The sequence below is a fragment of the Mustelus asterias genome, chromosome 9 (genome assembly GCF_964213995.1).
Source record: "Mustelus asterias chromosome 9, sMusAst1.hap1.1, whole genome shotgun sequence".
Classification (NCBI taxonomy): domain Eukaryota; kingdom Metazoa; phylum Chordata; class Chondrichthyes; order Carcharhiniformes; family Triakidae; genus Mustelus; species Mustelus asterias.
Window position 1 is genome coordinate 22,834,405 of NC_135809.1, and position 18,014 is coordinate 22,852,418.

At 45.1% G+C, this 18,014-nt stretch overlaps 1 protein-coding gene across 1 annotated transcript in view; it reads left to right on the plus strand.

Annotated features, from left to right (window-relative positions):
- Positions 1-4,377: 4,377 nt before the first annotated feature.
- lemd3 (LEM domain containing 3) overlaps positions 4,378-18,014 on the plus strand; it is a 52,615-nt gene continuing 38,978 nt past the window's right edge. The window contains exon 1 of the mRNA XM_078219806.1: positions 4,378-5,730. Within this exon, the coding sequence (XP_078075932.1) occupies positions 4,410-5,730 (1,321 nt within the window). The 5' untranslated portion in view covers positions 4,378-4,409. The remainder of the gene's footprint in view (positions 5,731-18,014) is intronic.

An 18,014-nucleotide genomic window follows, 5' to 3' on the forward strand; every position in this document is an offset into this window, starting at 1 on the left:
CTATGACTCATGAAATATTTGGCATGCATTAGATGTGTTTAATCTTATTCATGGGTTCATGGTTAGTGAATAAGCCCGATTTCAATCTTGCGGCTCACTGAGATGAAGGAGGGCCTCTCATGCCGCCTACTCACTAGTCTAGGTTATTCATCACTGTACAAAACAAAACATGTACTGCAGCAACTCATCAAGGCTCCTTTGACGGCACATTCAAATCCGTGACCTGCGCCACCAAGAAGGACAAGGGCAGCAGGAGCAAGTGAACGCCACCACCTGCAAGTTCCCCTCCAAGTCACACAACATGCTGGCTTGAAAATATAATTGTCATTCCTGATCACCTGATCTAAATCCTTAAACTTCTTATCAAACAGCATTGTGGGAGTGCGTACGTTACACGGAGTGCTGTAGTTCCAGAATTCAAATTGCCACTTGGGGCAATAAATATCAGCCTTGCACGCAACACTCAGCACAAGAATGAATGAAAATAAAAAATTCCCAGCTATTGATTACAAGACCATAAGATATAGGAGCAGAATTAGGCCATTCAGCCCATCGAGTCTACTCTGCCATTCGATCATGGCTCAACCCCATTCTCTCGCCTTTTCCCCATAACCATTGATTGTCTGTGTGGAGTTTGCACATTCTCCTCGTGTCTGCGTGGGTTTCCTCCGGGTGCTCCGGTTTCCTCCCACAGTCCAAAGATGTGCGGGTTAGGTTGATTGGCCAGGTTTTAAAAATTGCCCCTTAGAGTCCTGGGATGCGTAGGTTAGAGGGATTAGTGGGTAAAATATGTGGGGGTAGGGCCTGGGTGGGATTGTGGTCGGTGCAGACTCGATGGGCCGAATGGCCTCCTTCTGCACTGTAGGGTTTCTATGATTCTTTCTATGATTCTATGATTCTCTAACCAATCAAGAACGCAATCTATCTCTGTCTTAAATACACTCAATGACTTGGCAACCACAGCCTTCTGTGGCAATGAATTCCACAGATTCACCACCCTCTGGCTGAAGAAATTCCTCCTCATCTTGGTTCCAAAGGGTCGTCCCTTTATTCTGAGGCCGAGCCCTCGGATCCCAGTCTCTCCTACGAATGGAAACATCTTCTCGACCTCCACCCTATCCAGGCCTTTCAGTACTCAGTAAATTTCAATGAGGTCCTCAGTTGATGGAAAGTTGAACATGTCCAAGCGGAAGAGTTGGTACCAGGGTATTGAGTTGGTGGGGGTTATGGAGATTGGTAGCATTTCCCTTTTAAAGCCTCCTTTCCCTCAGCCAGTTGAAATCCTTTGCGTGTGTGTGTGTGTTTCAGGGGGGAGTGGGGTTTGGGGGGATGCGGTTGATGGAGCTTTCTCTTTTAAAGCCTCCTTTCCCTCAGCCTGTTGAAATCCTTTGTGTGTGTGTGTGTGTGTTGGGGGGGGGGAGGGGGGGATGCGGTTGATGGAGCTTTCCCTTTTGAAGCCTCCTTTCCCTCAGCCAGTTTGCAGCCTCTCTCTCTCTCCCTTTCTGTGGGAGGAGGGGGACACAATGGAAAGTTAAAGATGTCCAAGTGGAAGAGTTGGTACCTGGGTATTGAGTTGGTTGGGGTTATGGAGATTGGTAGCATTTCCCTTTTAAAACCTCTTTCCCCTCAGCCTGTTTGCAGTTTCTCTCTGGGGGGAGGGGGACACAATGGAAAGTTGAACATGTGCATGTGGAATAGTTCATAGAATCCCTACAGTGCAGAAGGAGGCCATTCAGCCCATCGAGTCTGCACCAACCACCTGGGCCCTATTCCCGTAACCCCATATATTTACCCTACTAATCCCCCTGACACTAGGATCAATTTCGTATGGCCAATCAACCTAACCCGCACACCTTTGGACCTGGCTGGTACCTGGTGATTGGGGTGATGGAGGTTTCCCTTTTAAAGCCTCCTTTCCCTCAGCTTGTTTACAGCCTCTCTATCCCTGTGTGTGGGTACCTGGGTATTGAGTTGGTTGGGGTGATGGAGATTGGTAGCATTTCCCTTTTAAAGCCTCCAGTTTACAGTCTCTGCGTGTGTGTGTGTGTGTGTGGGAGAGGGACACAATGGAAAGTTGAACATGTCCAAATAGAAGACTTGGTACCTGGGTATTGAGTTGGTGGGGGTAATGGAGATTAGTTGCATTTCCCTTTTAAAGCCTCCTTTCCCTCAGCAGTGTGCAGCCTCTCCCTTTCTCTCTGGGAGTAGGGGACACAATGGAAAGTTGAACATGTCCATGGAAGACATATGGTACCTGGGCATCGAGTTGGTACCTGGGTATTGAGTTGGTGGGGGTTATGGAGATTGGTAGCATGTCCCCTTTAAAGTCTCCTTTCCCTCAGCCAGTTTACAGCCTCTGTGTGTGTGTGGGAGGAGGGGGACACAATGGAAAGTTGAACATGTCCAAGCGGAAGAGTTGGTACCTGGGTATTGAGTTGGTGGGGGTAATGGAGATTGGTTGCATTTCCCTTAGCAGTGTGCAGCCTCTCTCTTCCTCTCTGGGAGTAGGGGACACAATGGAAAGTTGAACATGTCCAAGTGGAAGACATATGGTACCTGGGTATTGAGTTGATTTGATTTATTATTGTCACACGTATTAACATAGTGAAAAGTATTGTTTCTTGCCCGCTATACAGACAAAACATACCGTTCATAGAGAAGGAAACGAGAGAGTGCAGAATGTAGTGTTACAGTCATAGCTAGGGTGTAGAGAAAGATCAACTTAATGCAAGGTAAGTCCATTCAAAAGTCTGACAATGGAAAGTTGAACATGTCCAAGTGGAAGAGTTGGTAACTGGGTATTGAGTTGGCACCTGGGTATTGAGTTGGCACCTGGGTACTGAGTTGGTACCTGGGTACTGAGTTGGCACCTGGGTATTGAGTTGGCACCTGGGTATTGAGTTGGCACCGAGATATTGAGTTGGCACCTGGGTATTGAGTTGGCACCTGGGTACTAAGTTGGCCCCTGGGTACTGAGTTGGGTACAGTAAGCAGTCTCACAACACCAGGTTAAAGTCCAACAGGTTTATTTGGTAGCAAATACCATGAGCTTTCGGAGCGCTGCTCCTTCGTCAGATGGAGTGGAAACATGCTCTCAAACAGTGCACAGAGACACAAAAAATCAAGTTACAGAATACTGATTAGAATGCGAATCCCTACAGCCAGCCAGGTCTTAAAGGTACAGACAATGTGGGTACTGAGTTGGCACCTGGGTATTGAGTTGGCACCTGGGTACTAAGTTGGCCCCTGGGTACTGAGTTGGGTACAGTAAGCAGTCTCACAACACCAGGTTAAAGTCCAACAGGTTTATTTGGTAGCAAGTACCATGAGCTTTCGGAGCGCTGCTCCTTCGTCAGATGGAGTGGAAATGTGCTCACAAACAGTGCACAGAGACACAAAAAATCAAGTTACAGAATACTGATTAGAATGCGAATCCCTACAGCCAGCCAGGTCTTAAAGGTACAGACAATGTGGGTACTGAGTTGGCACCTGGGTACTGAGTTGGTACCTGGGTATTGAGTTGGCACCTGGGTACTGAGTTGGTACCTGGGTATTGAGTAGGTACCTGGGTATTGAGTTGGCACCTGGGTACTGAGTTGGTACCTGGATATTGAGTTGGCACCTGGATACTGAGTTGGTACCTGGGTACTGAGTTGGCACCTGGATATTGAGTTGGCACCTGGATACTGAGTTGGCACCTGGATACTGAGTAGGTACCTGGGTATTGAGTTGGCACCTGGGTACTGAGTTGGTACCTGGATATTGAGTTGGCACCTGGATACTGAGTTGGTACCTGGGTATTGAGTTGGCACCTGGGTACTGAGTTGGTACCTGGATATTGAGTTGGCACCTGGATACTGAGTTGGTACCTGGGTACTGAGTTGGCACCTGGATATTGAGTTGGCACCTGGATACTGAGTTGGCACCTGGGTACTGAGTTGGTACCTGGGTACTGAGTTGGCACCTGGATATTGAGTTGGCACCTGGATACTGAGTTGGCACCTGGGTACTGAGTTGGTACCTGGGTACTGAGTTGGCACCTGGGTACTGAGTTGGTACCTGGATATTGAGTTGGCACCTGGATACTGAGTTGGTACCTGGATATTGAGTTGGCACCTGGATACTGAGTTGGCACCTGGGTACTGAGTTGGTACCTGGGTACTGAGTTGGCACCTGGATATTGAGTTGGCACCTGGGTACTGAGTTGGCACCTGGATATTGAGTTGGCACCTGGGTACTGAGTTGGCACCTGGGTATTGAGTTGATGGGGGTGATGGAGATTGTGTAGCATTTCCCCTTTAAAGCCTCCTTCCCCCCCAGCAGTGTGCAGCCTCTCTGTCTCTGTGAGGGGAGGGGCGTGGTGGGTACGCCGACGTCAGTTCCGGCAGCCTCAGGCCTCGCGCGGTAAGATGGCGGCGCCGTTAACGGACGCGGAGTTGTTTTCCGAATTGAAGAGGTTGGGTTTGGTGCCGGGCCCGGTGACTGAGAGCACGCGCCCCGTCTACCTCAAGAAACTCAAGAAGCTGCGCGAGGAGCGCGGCGCGCGGCCCAAGACCAGGAACGGCGGCGGAGGAGGAGGCGGGACAGGCCCGGGCCTGGGCCTCGGCGGCGCCGCCACCACCACCACTACCCCAACTCCTCCCGGCACCAAGCTGCTGGGCTTCAGCTCGGACGAGTCGGACGCCGAGGCCAACAGCAGGAGGCAGGCCGGCAAGAGGGCGAGCCGCACGGATAAAGCCGCGGGCGACTTCCCCCGCCCGCGGCCTAGTCACAGCAAAGGGAGGAGCACGCCTCAGAGAATGGTGAACAGTAACAGCGGCGGTGCTGCTGCTGCTGGCGGTGGAAGCGGAGCGGCGGCTTCTCCTCCGGCCGGGAGAAGCAATTCCACCCCCTGGTGGAGGCCGAACCCGAGCGGCGGCGGCGCCCAACAGGCGCCGGGGGAAGAGGAGCAGCCTCCGGGAGCTGAGCTGTTGCTCAACAACAACAACAGCAGCGGCGGCGGCAGTCGAGTCTCCTACGTCCGCGACGGCAATTACTCCGACTCCGAGGATGAGCGCGAAGAGAGAGGCCGGAGGCCCAACTCCCGGCGGAGCCAGTCCAAGAAATTGCCGGCCACGCCGGGCACCCTCAACAGTCACAGCCCGGCGGCGATGGCGGAGGAGAGCGGCGCCGGCAGGAGAGGTGGCGCCAGGCGGATCCACGACGTCGCCGGCGGTCCTTACTGTCTAGACACCAGGAGAGATCAACTGGAGGAGGAGGAGGAGGATCAGAGGGAGAAAGACGCCACAGCGGAGCCCACCATGTTATTGCGGTTCCGCAATTCCTCCACCAAAAAGATTGGCCCAGGAGTCCTGGCAGCGGAGAGGGAGAGTCTTTATCAGAGTAGCACCAGAAACAATAATCACGTCGGCACCATAAGTCCATCCATTCACAACAGCAATTTTATCACCGGTCGAAGTGGCCCCTCGTCCTCCCTTCTGATCAATGCCAATCACTCAAACCACACGGGCAGCAACCACATTTACAGTACTTACAATCGCAAAGGCTCCAGAGAGCCTGAGGAGGAACTGCTACAGCAGTTTAAAAGGGAGGGGGGTTCGGCCACCGGTGGATTCAGTGCACACTACCTATCCATGTTTCTTTTGACTGCTGCATGTCTGTTTTTCATCATATTGGGACTTACCTATATAAGAATGAGGGGTTCAGGAGGAACAGAAGGAGTTATTAACGGTGAGTGATGCAACGAAAGGGTCTGAGTTTCCATAGTGGTAACTGCAGAACGCCAGACTCTTTAATCTCTTAATCTGTTCAGAAAAGTTGTTTGTCTGCCTTTTAGGTATATATAAATAGCATAGTAGGTATGGATGTCATTTGATTATGGTGAGCTAGTTCTAATCATTGCACTGGGTAGTTTGTAACCCTAATTAAAGCAATGGGTTCAAGGCCCAAGCATGTTTAATTTTGCATACCTAGATGGGAGTAGTTAGATTAAATGTATTAGTTAAATTTTTTTCAAGGTATGGTCTGATATTTCATTCACATTTTTTAAAATTAAAATTGCATTGCAAAACTGCACTCTCAAGCAGGGCTGATTAAAATTTTGCCCACAAATTTACTGGACATGGGGCGGGCAGGGGTGCGGGGGCAAGAGACAGGCTCTCTAGGACCAATATGGTATTGGTAGGGCCTCAGTTTAACAACTGATCTGAAAACTTTTAGGACTCTGGAAAGCAATATTTCAGTTAAGACCAGCCTGGAAGGTATCGAGCAGGCACTGTTCTGGGTTAAATACCATGTGTGTGCAACCACGCAAACAAACTTAAAAGGTACCATACATCGAAAAAAAAACTGGCCGCATAGAACAAAAATGTTACAGGGAACAGGGAGAGAGAAATTTCAAGCGTAAGGCCATAGCAACTGAAGGAACAGCCACCATTGGTTGAGTGATTATAACTGGAAATGCTCAAGAGGCCAGAATTAGATGTGGAGTTATCTGAGGGCTGATAAGGAAATGGGGAGAGGCAAGACCATGCAAGGATCTGAAAATATGAAGCATTCTTAAACCCTGGGTCAATGTAGGTCAGCAAACACGGGTGATGGGTGAAAGAGTTGCTGTGAATCCGGACAGTTTTTGGTGATCTGAAGTTTATGGAGGGGCGAACATGAATGGTTGATCAGAAGTGCATTGAAATATTTGGCATGGATGAGTTTTAGCCTATGACATGAAGTGGGGTCGGCACAAGGCAATGTTACAAAGATGAAAATAGGCAGCCTTAATGATGCCATGGACATGCAGTTAGGTGCTCATCTCCAAGTTAAAATGAGCACAGTCTGCTTAGATGTGTGGGTTAGGTTGTTTGGCAATGCAAAATTGTCCCTTGTTAATATGCAGGGTGACGGGGATAGGGCCTGGTGGGATTGTTGTCGGGTGCAGGCTCAATGGGCCAAATGGCAGCCTCCCACACTGCATGGATCCTATGATTCTACGGTTCAGCCTTAGACAATGAAATGGATGGAGTCAGTCAATGCGAATGGAGGTCATGGCAGGGATCCAAAACAATGGCTTTGCTTGTCCCAATATTTAATTAGAGGACATTGCTGCTCATCCAGTACTGGCTGTCAAGCAAGCAGTCTGACAATTTAAAGACAATAATGGGATTGAGGGAGAGGTGGAATTGGGCACCTTACTCATTCCAGTTTCTACTTTGCTTTGATGCCATTCATTCTCATGACCGGGATTGGATGAGACTAATAAAATATCACCACTTACAAGTTGCCTGAATCTTTCATTAAAATGGCAAGAGAAACAGACACAGATACAGTAACACAAGACTGGCAGAGACAGCTTGGAAGCATACAGAGACAAGTCAGATGTAGAAGCATAGGAAGAAGGAGAAATAGAGTCAGCTGGAGACAAAATAATCCCATTATCAGAATGCCAATTATATCAATTCTAGGGCTCAAGCACTGCCTTTTGTTATTGTGTCACTTAGGATTTCTATTACATAACCACCTAGTGCTTTTTGTCTGATGGTCTTATGGGGGGGGGGGGGGTCTTATCCATTCAGCATTCTGGGTATACAAGCAATTTCCCTTTGGCATTGTCAAGAACAACTTTCATGTATAGTTTGCTGTTAATTTAGCAAACATCCCAAGATGCTTCACAGGAGAGTAAACATACAAAAGAAAATATCAAGCCAAAGGAAGAGATTTTAGGTCAAGCTTGGTTAAGGATGCAGGTTTTACGGAGGATCCCAAAGGGGCAAAAATGGGCGAGTCGTCCAGGGAGGGAATTTCGGAGCTTAAAGTTTAGATAGCTGAAAGTATTGTTATCAATAATGAGGTGAAGGGATACACAAACAAAGAATTGGAGGCTACAAAGTTAGAGAGAACTCAGGCCACGACTGAGTTTGAATACGATTTCAAAACGGAGATTTTAGTGAACTAGGAGCTGAGGCAAATCATAATATATAAAATTGAGGAGTCTGGATAGAAAGGAGTCTGGGGTATAGGTTTAAGGAGATTGGCAGAAGGATTAGAGGGGAGTGAAGGAAAATGTTCTCAACCAGAGGATGGTGAGGGTCTGAAACTCAGACCCGAAAGGGTACTGGGGACAGAAAACCACCTCTCATTTAAAGTGGACTTGGATGTGCACCTTAAGTCCCTTATCCTCTGTAACCCTCTGGGGTTACAGACTAAATCATAGATCATAGAAACCCTACAGTGCAGAAGGAGGCCATTCGGCCCATCGAGTCTGCACCGACCACAATCCCACCCAGGCCCCACCCCCACATATTTTACCCACTAATCCCTCTAACCTACACATCCCAGGACTCTAAGGGGCAATTTTTTAACCTGGCCAATCAACCTAACCCGCACATCTTTGGACTGTGGGAGGAAACCGGAGCACCCGGAGGAAACCCACGCAGACACGAGGAGAATGTGCAAACTCCACACAGACAGTGACCCGAGCCGGGAATCGAACCCGGGACCCTGGAGCTGTGAAGCAGCAGTGCTAACCACTGTGCTCCAGTGCCGCGTGGTTTTTTATTTTCAGCGTGGTTTTTTATTTTCAGCGTGGTTTTTTATTTTCAGCTGGCACAGAAATAATGAGCCAAGTGGCCTCTTTCTGTGTTGTAAACTTTGTGATTCTATAAGGAATGAAGTGATTCGTGACCAAGATTTGGTATGGGACAGGATACAGGCAGAGTCAAAGGTTTATAGAGGGAAGATGGGAAGCCAGTCAGGAAAGTGTTGGAATCCTGGACTCTTGAAGGACCATGAATAAGAGTTTTACCAACAGATAGTCAGAGGCAGGGATGGACAGATGACATGTTTTGAAGGTGGACATAGGCAGTCTTTGATTCTAACGACATGGGTTGGAAGACGGAGTCAAGTAGGACATCAAGATTTCAAAGTCTGGTTTGACCAGAGGCAGCAACCAGGGAGAACAGATCTGTGACAAGAGTCAAAGACAATCAACCTGACAGCACAGAGACAGTGGATGGAAACCGTTAATTCATTCATGGGATGTGGGTGTCTCTGGCCAGGCCTGCATTTAGAAACATAGAAAAACTACAGCACAAAACAGGTCCTTTGGCCCCACAAGTTGTGCCGAACATATCCCTACCTTTTAGGCCTACTTATAACCCTCCATCCTATTAAGTCCCATGTACTCATCCAGGAGTCTCTTAAAAGACCCTATTGAGTTTGCCTTCACCACCACTGACGGCAGCCGATTCCACTCGCCCACCACCCTCTGTGTGAAAAACTTCCCCCTAAAATTTCCCCTGTACCTACCCCCCAGCACCTTAAACCTGTGTCCTCTCGTAGCAGCCATTTCCACCCTGGGAAAAAGCCTCTTGAGAGTCCACCCGATCTATGCCTCTCAACATCTTAGATACCTCTATTAGGTCTCCTCTCATCCTACGTCTCTCCAAGGAGAAAAGACCGAGCTCCCTCAGCCTGTCCTCATAAGGCATGCCACTCTATTGCCCATCTCCAATTGCCCATGAGAAGAAGGCGATGAGCTGCCGCCTTGAACTGCTGCAAGTGTCGGTACATCCACATGGCTGTTAGGGAGGGAGTGCCAGGATTTTGACCCATAAGTAGTGAAGGAACGACGATATGTTTCCAAGTCAGGATGGTGTGTGGCTTGGAGGGGAACTTGAGGTGGTGATGTTCCCATACACCTGCTACCTCAGTCTTTCTAGATGGTAGTGATCATTTGGAAGGTGCTGTCTAAGGACCTTGGTGAGCTCCTGCAACGCATATTGTAGATTGTGTACACTGCTGCCATTGTGCATCAGTGATAGAAAGAGTGGATGTTTGTGGTTGGGGTGCCAATCAAGTGGGCTGTTTTGCCCTGGATGTTGTCAAACTTCTTGAGTATTGTTGGAGCTAAACATCCAGGCAAGTGGAGAGTATTCCATTACACTCTTGTGCATTGTAGATAGTGGTCAGGCTTTATGGAGTTAAGAGGCAAGTTACTCGCCACAGGATTCCTAGCTTCTGACCTATTCTTGAAGTCACAGTATTTATACAGCTAGTCCAGTTCAGTTTCTGGTCAATGGTAACAAACCACCCCCCCCCCCCCCCCCCCCCCCCCAAAGGTCATTGAGGTGGCTGAAGATGGTTGGGCCTTGGACATTGACCTGAGGAACTCCCACAGTGATGTCCTGGGACTAAGATGATTGATTCCCTTGCCATAGACTCCAACCCTCTCTCTGCCAATTGGCTGAAGCTGAATCAGACTGTTCGCAATCCTGCTGTTATACCGGACCCCAAGCTTCCAATTGCACATCCATGTAACAGGATCACCTATTCCCACTTCCATAACACTACACTATTCCAGTTCTGGCTCCTCGACATAGCAGCTACTAAAGCCCTTTTCATAGAAACCCTACAGTGCAGAAAGAGGCCATTTGGCCCATCGAGTCTGCACCGACCACAATCCCACCCGGGCCCTACCCCCTTATCCCTACAAATTTACCTGCTAATCTCTCTAACCTACGCATCTCAGGACACTAAGGGCAATTTTAGCATGGCCAATCAACCTAACCCGCACATCTTTGGACTGTGGGAGGAAACCGGAGCACCCGGAGGAAATCCACGCAGACACGGAGAATGTGCAAACTCCACACAGACAGTGACCCAAGCTGGGAATGGAACCCAGGTCCCTGGAGCTGTGAAGCAGCAGTGCTAACCACTGCTACCATGCCGCCCTTTTGTTACCTCTAGACTTGACTGTTCCAACACACTCTTGGCTGGCCTCCCTAATTCTGCCCTCCATAAAGGTCATTTCAAAATTCTCCTGGTTGCTAATGTACAACAAATCCTGTTCACCATCTTTCCGTTGCCTGTTGATCTACATTGGCACCTGATTAAGTCATACCTAGTTTTCAAATCCCTCCATGGCCGTCCCGATCCCCATTATCTCCCCCAGCCATATTCTAGCCTGCTAAACATTCCCAATTTTAATCATTCCACAGATACTGCTGAGCCTTGAGCTGCCAAGGCCCTATACTCTGGAACTACCCCCTGAATCTCCGTTTACTCTTCTTTTGCTTTCCTCCTTAGAGATGCTCCATAAAGCCTACAGCCAAATTCAACCTGGGTCCATTTTTAAAAATTTGATAATGCTTGTTAAGCACCTTAGAACGTTGTGTAAAGTTTAAAGTACTATATATGCAAGATGTAACCCAATAATTGTAGAAAACTTCTCCAAATTGGGACCTTGTTTCCCTATTTTGTTTTTAGATAAACAATTTTGCTGTATTTGTCCATTACTGTAGACACAGAAGGCAAATATTGGCATTACAAGTGTAAACCCATTTTATGAGATGATTTGTGTTAATGATGGTTATCAACGTCTGGCACCAAAGATGAACTATTACGCATGGAGCCTCGTTCTTTTAGATTTTGAACTTCTTGGGAAGATATTTTAAAATTTTAAAAAGTCTTTTCTTTCCCTCTCAACACATCAGCATTGACACTGAATTCACCCTTTTGGATTCATAGTCCATCCTAGCTTTATTTCCCAATCCTTAAATTCCATTGGTTAAGGAGTTAACTTATTGGATAGGATATTTCAACAGAAATACTGGAGTTTTCCCTTGTGTCCTGACAAATATTTAGCCTTCCACCAAAATCACTTAAACAGATTATTTGATCATTACGTTGTTGCCGTATGTCAGATTTGCTTTGTGCAAGTTGGCTTCTGCATTCCCTACGTTGAATGACTTTCACAGTAGTCATTGTTGCATTCATTGTAAGGTACCTTCAGAAGTCTAGAGTTCATGAATGGCTGTAAATAGATGCAAGACTTCTCTTCATTCACAAGCAGCACCCATATCTAATTGGGTAGTGGAGGAGGAGGCTGTTTGGGAAAGTGCCTCAAGCACTCCAGGTGCCTGGTTGTACCAAGTGGTATTGTGGACCTCTCTTAATATTGTAAATGTTTATTATGAACTTTTCCAGCAGATGATGACCTTTATGTGGGATTCCATTTTGATAAGTGTTGTCTGAAGACCGGATTGACTAATTGGGAAAGTAGCAATTTAAAATATATTGGTCAGATTAAATTTGCACATACTATTGCCTGTGTAGCACTTTCATAGTCATCTGTGAATAAGCAATATGTATAAAAAGTAAGGGCAAATTAATAATTGAATCTCCAATTTCTGATATTGAAAATTAGCTGAATACAGAATCATGTAATTGTTACAAGCTTAAGGAGGCCATTTGGCCCTGTGTGTCTGCATTGGCTCTTCAAACGAACAATATGGCTTTGTGCTATTTTCCTGTGCCCCTCCATGTTATTTCTATTCAAATCATCTAATGCCCTCGAGTGCCTCGATTGAACCTGCCTCCACCACACTGCCAGGCAGTGCATTCCAAATGCAAACCACTAGTTGTGTGAAAAAATCTTTCCTTGCATCACATTTGCTGCTTTTGCAAATTACTTTAAATTTGTGCCCCCTCATTCTTGATCCTTCTAATGAACGGAAACAGTTTTTCCCTATCTACTCTGTCCGGCCCCCCTTAACATTTGAACAGCATAACCTCCTTGCTCTTGTATTACATGCCCCTATTAATAAAGCCCAGAATACTATATGCTTTAACTAGTCTCTCCGCCTGTTCTCTTGAACCTATTAGGTTATTGGTAGCCCCTCTCCCCAATTTGATTATTTTCACGTTTCTCAGTGCCATATGTCAATCTAATATTTTAAAATTGAACACTACTTGACAATGAATGCATTCTGGCATCTAGATTTTCATGTTTTAGATCATGCAATCAATCCTTTCACTAAGATTTTAGTAAGGCATAATGTGCATGAGAAAAGTGTGTACTCCATTCAAGTGAACTGTGAAATAAGTACAATTAAATACTTTAAACTTCTAAACTTGAGCGTAAGTGTTGCACTTAGGCAGAGACCTCATAAACGGATCCAGGCAGTGAGCAGACGAGGGGGTCGTCCGACCTGACTGTCTGCCACTCTATCGCGATTACATTCGCAGCAGGGTGTCTCTGGGGAAGGAGCATCCGGTGTCCATGGGCGCCGTTAAGGCTTTCTGTGCTTGTTGGGCCCTGCAGGGACTGGTGTATTATTAACCCTCTTAATCATATTTTAGTTTGATGTTTTTAAGTTTCCTTTGCACTTTTTTTGTTTTGGGTGGTCCCCCCCACCCACACACAACCGCTTAAGGGGCTGCCCCTTTCACATTGTCCCTCAATTTGTTTGATTTAGTTTATTTGATTAGCCAAAAAGAATGGCAGAGACATGATTATAAAACTTCTAATTGTACCATGAACAAGTTGAATTTTTATGAAATTCCCAAGTACATACAGTTTTAGTACAATTTTTCTTAAAGGGCATTATTAAATGCTAGTTCTCTCGAGGAAAAGAGAATTGATATGGGGAAGTGGGATTGATGGTTGGCTTTGTTCTTGCTTCAAGTCTTGTTTCAGCTTGATTTTGTGGGACTTGTTCTTCTCTGAGCAGATCCCACCTGCATTTTAAAATGCATCTAGACTAGCACTTCATCGTAAAACTAAGGGAGTGCTGAACTGTTCCAGATGTTTGGGTAAATAAGTAAAGTGATACCCTATGTTTTACTGTATGTATGTTAAAAATAACCGCTATCTTGTCGATTCCAGTATCTTGTTTTTTTTAAACCTGTGCTGAAGCCTACTGTGAGGATAACTGTACTGAGCAATAGAGAGTTTTGCCAATGGCCAGGCCTGTCATTCATCTCTCAAGCAACAGCATCAGTGGAAATATATTTCATTGTTGTTTCTAGGATGTTGTATGTGATTTGTTTACTGTAATTGCTTACCAAGTAGTATTAACCACATTTCACAGGCAATTAATTAATTGTGTTTTGGAGTATCCTAAGGAAATAAAAATTTTACATGAATGTAAGGTCTCTGTTAATTCTGAGGTTTGAGGAGCTTCAGGGTCAGAACTGGAACTGAGCTGCAGACAATCTGGCACATCAGGGAGGGGGTTTAGTTGCTTGGATGCTTTGTACCAGGTGGCCATCACGTCACTTCTGATTTGGTCAGATAGGGTGTGACTGAGAGTGAGGCAACAAAGGGCACACAGAAGGAAGGAGTGCAAGAGCCTCAGCCCTTGATCCAGTAAGTTTGAGATTCTCTGAACTTGTTTGGATGCATGGGGGCTGCAGGATGGGACATCTACCTGGCCATGGCTCTGGGCTGGAAGCCATTCAAATGGGGGGAACAAAAAGGAATGTAGTGGTAACAGAAGGCAGTATAGTGAGGAGGATTGACATTGATTCTGCAGCAAAGAATAAGAGTCCAGAAAGCTGTGTTTGTCTGCCCTGGTTTCAGTGTTTGGGACATACACCCAGGGCTGGGGACAACTTGCAATGGGAAGGGCAAGATCCAGTCGTTGTTGTCCACATAGTTACCAACAATATAGGTAGAACTAGGAAAGAGCATGAGAAGCAGGGCACGAAATTGAAAAACAGAGCCTCAAAGGCAAAAATCTCTGGGTTACTACCTGAGCCACATGCAAATTGGCATAGGGCAAATAAGATTTTTAAAAATGAATATATGGCTCAAAGACTGCTATGGGAGAAATGGGTGCTGGTTCGTGGGGCTGAGGCACCAGTAGTGGGGAAAGTGGAGACTACTGTTGGAGCGGACTACACCTTAATTGTTCTGGGAATGGTGTTCTAGCAAACCACAGTAATAGAGAAGATTTTAAATTATGTAATGGGGCAAGGGATCAAATTTGGGAAGATGTGGTAAACCAAAGAATAGAGACAAGGCAAGAGAGAAAGGGACTGATATGGCAAATGATCAACAGAACGTGACAGTAAGGGATAGAGAATGCTAGAGGCTAAGAAATAATGACAAAGCTAAAGGCTCTGTATCTGAATGCATGCAGCATTCAAAACAAACAGATGAACTAATAGCAGAAATAGAAATTAGTATGTTCAATCTGATTACCATTGCAGGGACATGGCTACAGGATGACATAGATTGGGACCTTAATGTTGAATGGTACATGACTTTTAGGAAGGGCAGGAAGCTAGGAAAAGATGGAGGGGACCTTGGTGAATTAATGATTTTCGTGCATTAGAGAGAGGAATGACCCAAGTTCAGGAAACCAGGATGTAAAAGTCGTGTGGACTGAAATAATAAAGGCAAAAAGTCACTTGAGTGGTGTTCAGGGCCCCTAATTGTAACTACGTGGTAAGAAGAGATAATGGAACTCGTCGGAAAGATATGGCGATAATCATGAGGGCTTTTTAATCTACATATAGACTGGATAAATCAGATGGACAAAGAATGTTTTTTGGATCGTTTCTAGCAGACCTGGTATTATGCGATGGGATTAATTGATCACATAGTGAAGGCATCCCTTGGTAGCAGTGATCATAATATGATTCATTTTGAGGGAGAAAAGAGTGGGTTCAAAATGAGTATCTTCAACTTAAGTCTTAATTTGTCTTTTAAAAAGCATTTAGACAGTTACATGGGTAAGATGGGTAAAGAGAGATATGGGTCAAATGTGGGCAATTAGGATTAGTTTGGGGGTTTAAAAATAAAGGGTGGCATGGACAGGTTGGGCTGAAGGGCCTGTTTCCATGCTGCAAATCTCTGACAGTTATGTGGGAATTAAAGCAGAGTTAGCTAATGTGGACTGGCCAATGAGGATAGGTCAGTAAAGATGCAGTGGCAAGTATTTGAAGGGATATTTTAGAATATACAGAATAGACTCATTCCAACAAAGAAAAATTTCAAGAGGAGGATCCACCATCCGTGTTTAACTAGAAAAAACGCTATCAAATTTAAAGGAAAAACATATAATTGCACAAAGACTAGTGGCAGGTCAGAAAATTGGACAGAATATGAAGAATTACAAAGAATGACAAAAAGAGAGAAAATTAGAGTACAAGCTAGCTCGAAATATAAAGACGGATAGCAAAAGTTTCTCTAGATATTTAAATTAGAAAACTGAGCGTTGGTCCTATAGAAAGTGCGTCTGAAAATTAATAATGGAAAATAAAGAGATGGCAAATGAATTTAACAGGTATTTTGCGTCAGTCGTCAATATAGAGGATACAGGTAACATCCCAGAAATAGCTGTAAATCAGGAATTGAAGGGGACGAAAAATCACCAAAGAAATGTTGGACTGTCAAATCTTTGGATCTTTGTTGGACTTCATCCTAGTGTCTTAAAAGAAATGGTTAGTGAGACAGTTGATGCAAAGGTTTTATTTTCCAAAATTCCCAGGATTCGGGGAAGGTGCCAAAAATTGGAAAATACCAAATTAACTACTTTATTCAAAAAAGGAGGGAAACAGAAAGCAGGAAATCACAGCTAGTTAGCCAACATCTGTCATAGAGAAGATGTTAGCCATTATTAAAAACATTATCGCAGGGCACTTCAAAAAATTCCAATAAATTAAAGTATGTGTTCCCCTTCACAAAACCATGTTGACTCTGCCTGATTGCCTTGAATTTTTCAAAGGTGTCACGTATGCTGTGGATAAAGGGAAGGTTCATGCAATGTACTCAGATTTCCAGAAGGCATTTGATAAGGTGCCACATTGAAGGTTATTGCAGAAAATAGAAGCTCGTGGTGTAGGGGGTAACACATTATCATGGATAGATGATTGGCAGGCTAACTGGAAACCAAGTTGGCATAAATGTGTTTTTTTTCTGGTTGGCAGGATATAATGTGTGGTATGCCACTGGGATCGGTGCTTGGTCTCAACTTTTTCCAATTTATTTAAATGACTTGGATGAGCTGGTACAAAGATAGGAAGCTGCGAAGAGGACATAAAGAAGCTACAAGGGTCATATTGTAATTGGAGCATAATGTGGGAAAATATGAAATTGTCCACTTTGGCAGGCAGAATAAAAAGAAGCATATTATCTAAAAGAGCGATCATGGAGCTCTTGAGATTCAGAGGGATTTGCGTGTCCTAGCACGTGAATCACAAAAGGCTGGTATGCAGGTACAGCAAGTAATTAGGAAAGCTAATAGTGTTATCATTTATTGCAGGGAGAATTGAATATAAAAGTAGGGAGGTTATACCTCAGTTGTACAGGACACCAGTGAGACCACATCTGGAGTACTTTGTACAGTGTTGGTCTCCTTATTTACGAAAGGATGCAAGTACATTGGAAACAATTCAGAGAAGGTTTACTAAACTTAGTGCCAGGAATGGACAGGTTGTCTTATGAGGGAAGATTGGACACACCAGGCCTCTTATCCACAGGTGCTTAGAAGAGTAAGAGGTAATTCGATTGAAACATGTAAGATCCTGAGCGGCCTTGATAGGGTTGATTTGGAAAGGATGTTTCCACTTGTGGGTGAATAGAGGGTTGCCCATTTAAGACAGATGAGAAGAATTTTTTGCTGAGGGTGGTGAGTCTTCGGAATTCCCTTCCTCCAAAGGCAGTGGGAGCAGAGCCTTTGAATGTTTTCAAGGCAGGGATAGATACATTCTTGATAAACAAGGAAGTGAAAGGTTATCTGAGGTAGGTGGGAGGTTACAGTTAGATCAGACATGACCTTATTGAATGGCGGAACAGGCTCAAAAGGGCAGGTGACAAACTTCTAATTTGTATGTTCGTATGTAATAAAGTTTGAACAACTGCAATAAACAGTTTTGATTTAAGACGTATATTGCAACTCCATATAGACAGGCTATACATGTAATACTATGATACGATGTGTCAAACTTTGAGCTGTCACTCATCACTGGTGTAATTCATTTTGTGACTGTTGAAATGGCTACAGTTTTGATATTTGTTCTTGATGTATAGAGTTGTTCATAAGGAATCACTGGTTTCCTGTTTTCTATAATTCCTGAAGTTGCTCACTTTGTTCGTAAAGGAGCTTCTTGGGTTTCAAGATTTTCTGTGCATGATTAATTTTGTGAAGTGTTTTTATAATTTAAATATTTTCCTGACTCAAGTTTTTGTATTATGGTGGAAGTAGTGAAATATGTTTTGACTATGATACGTT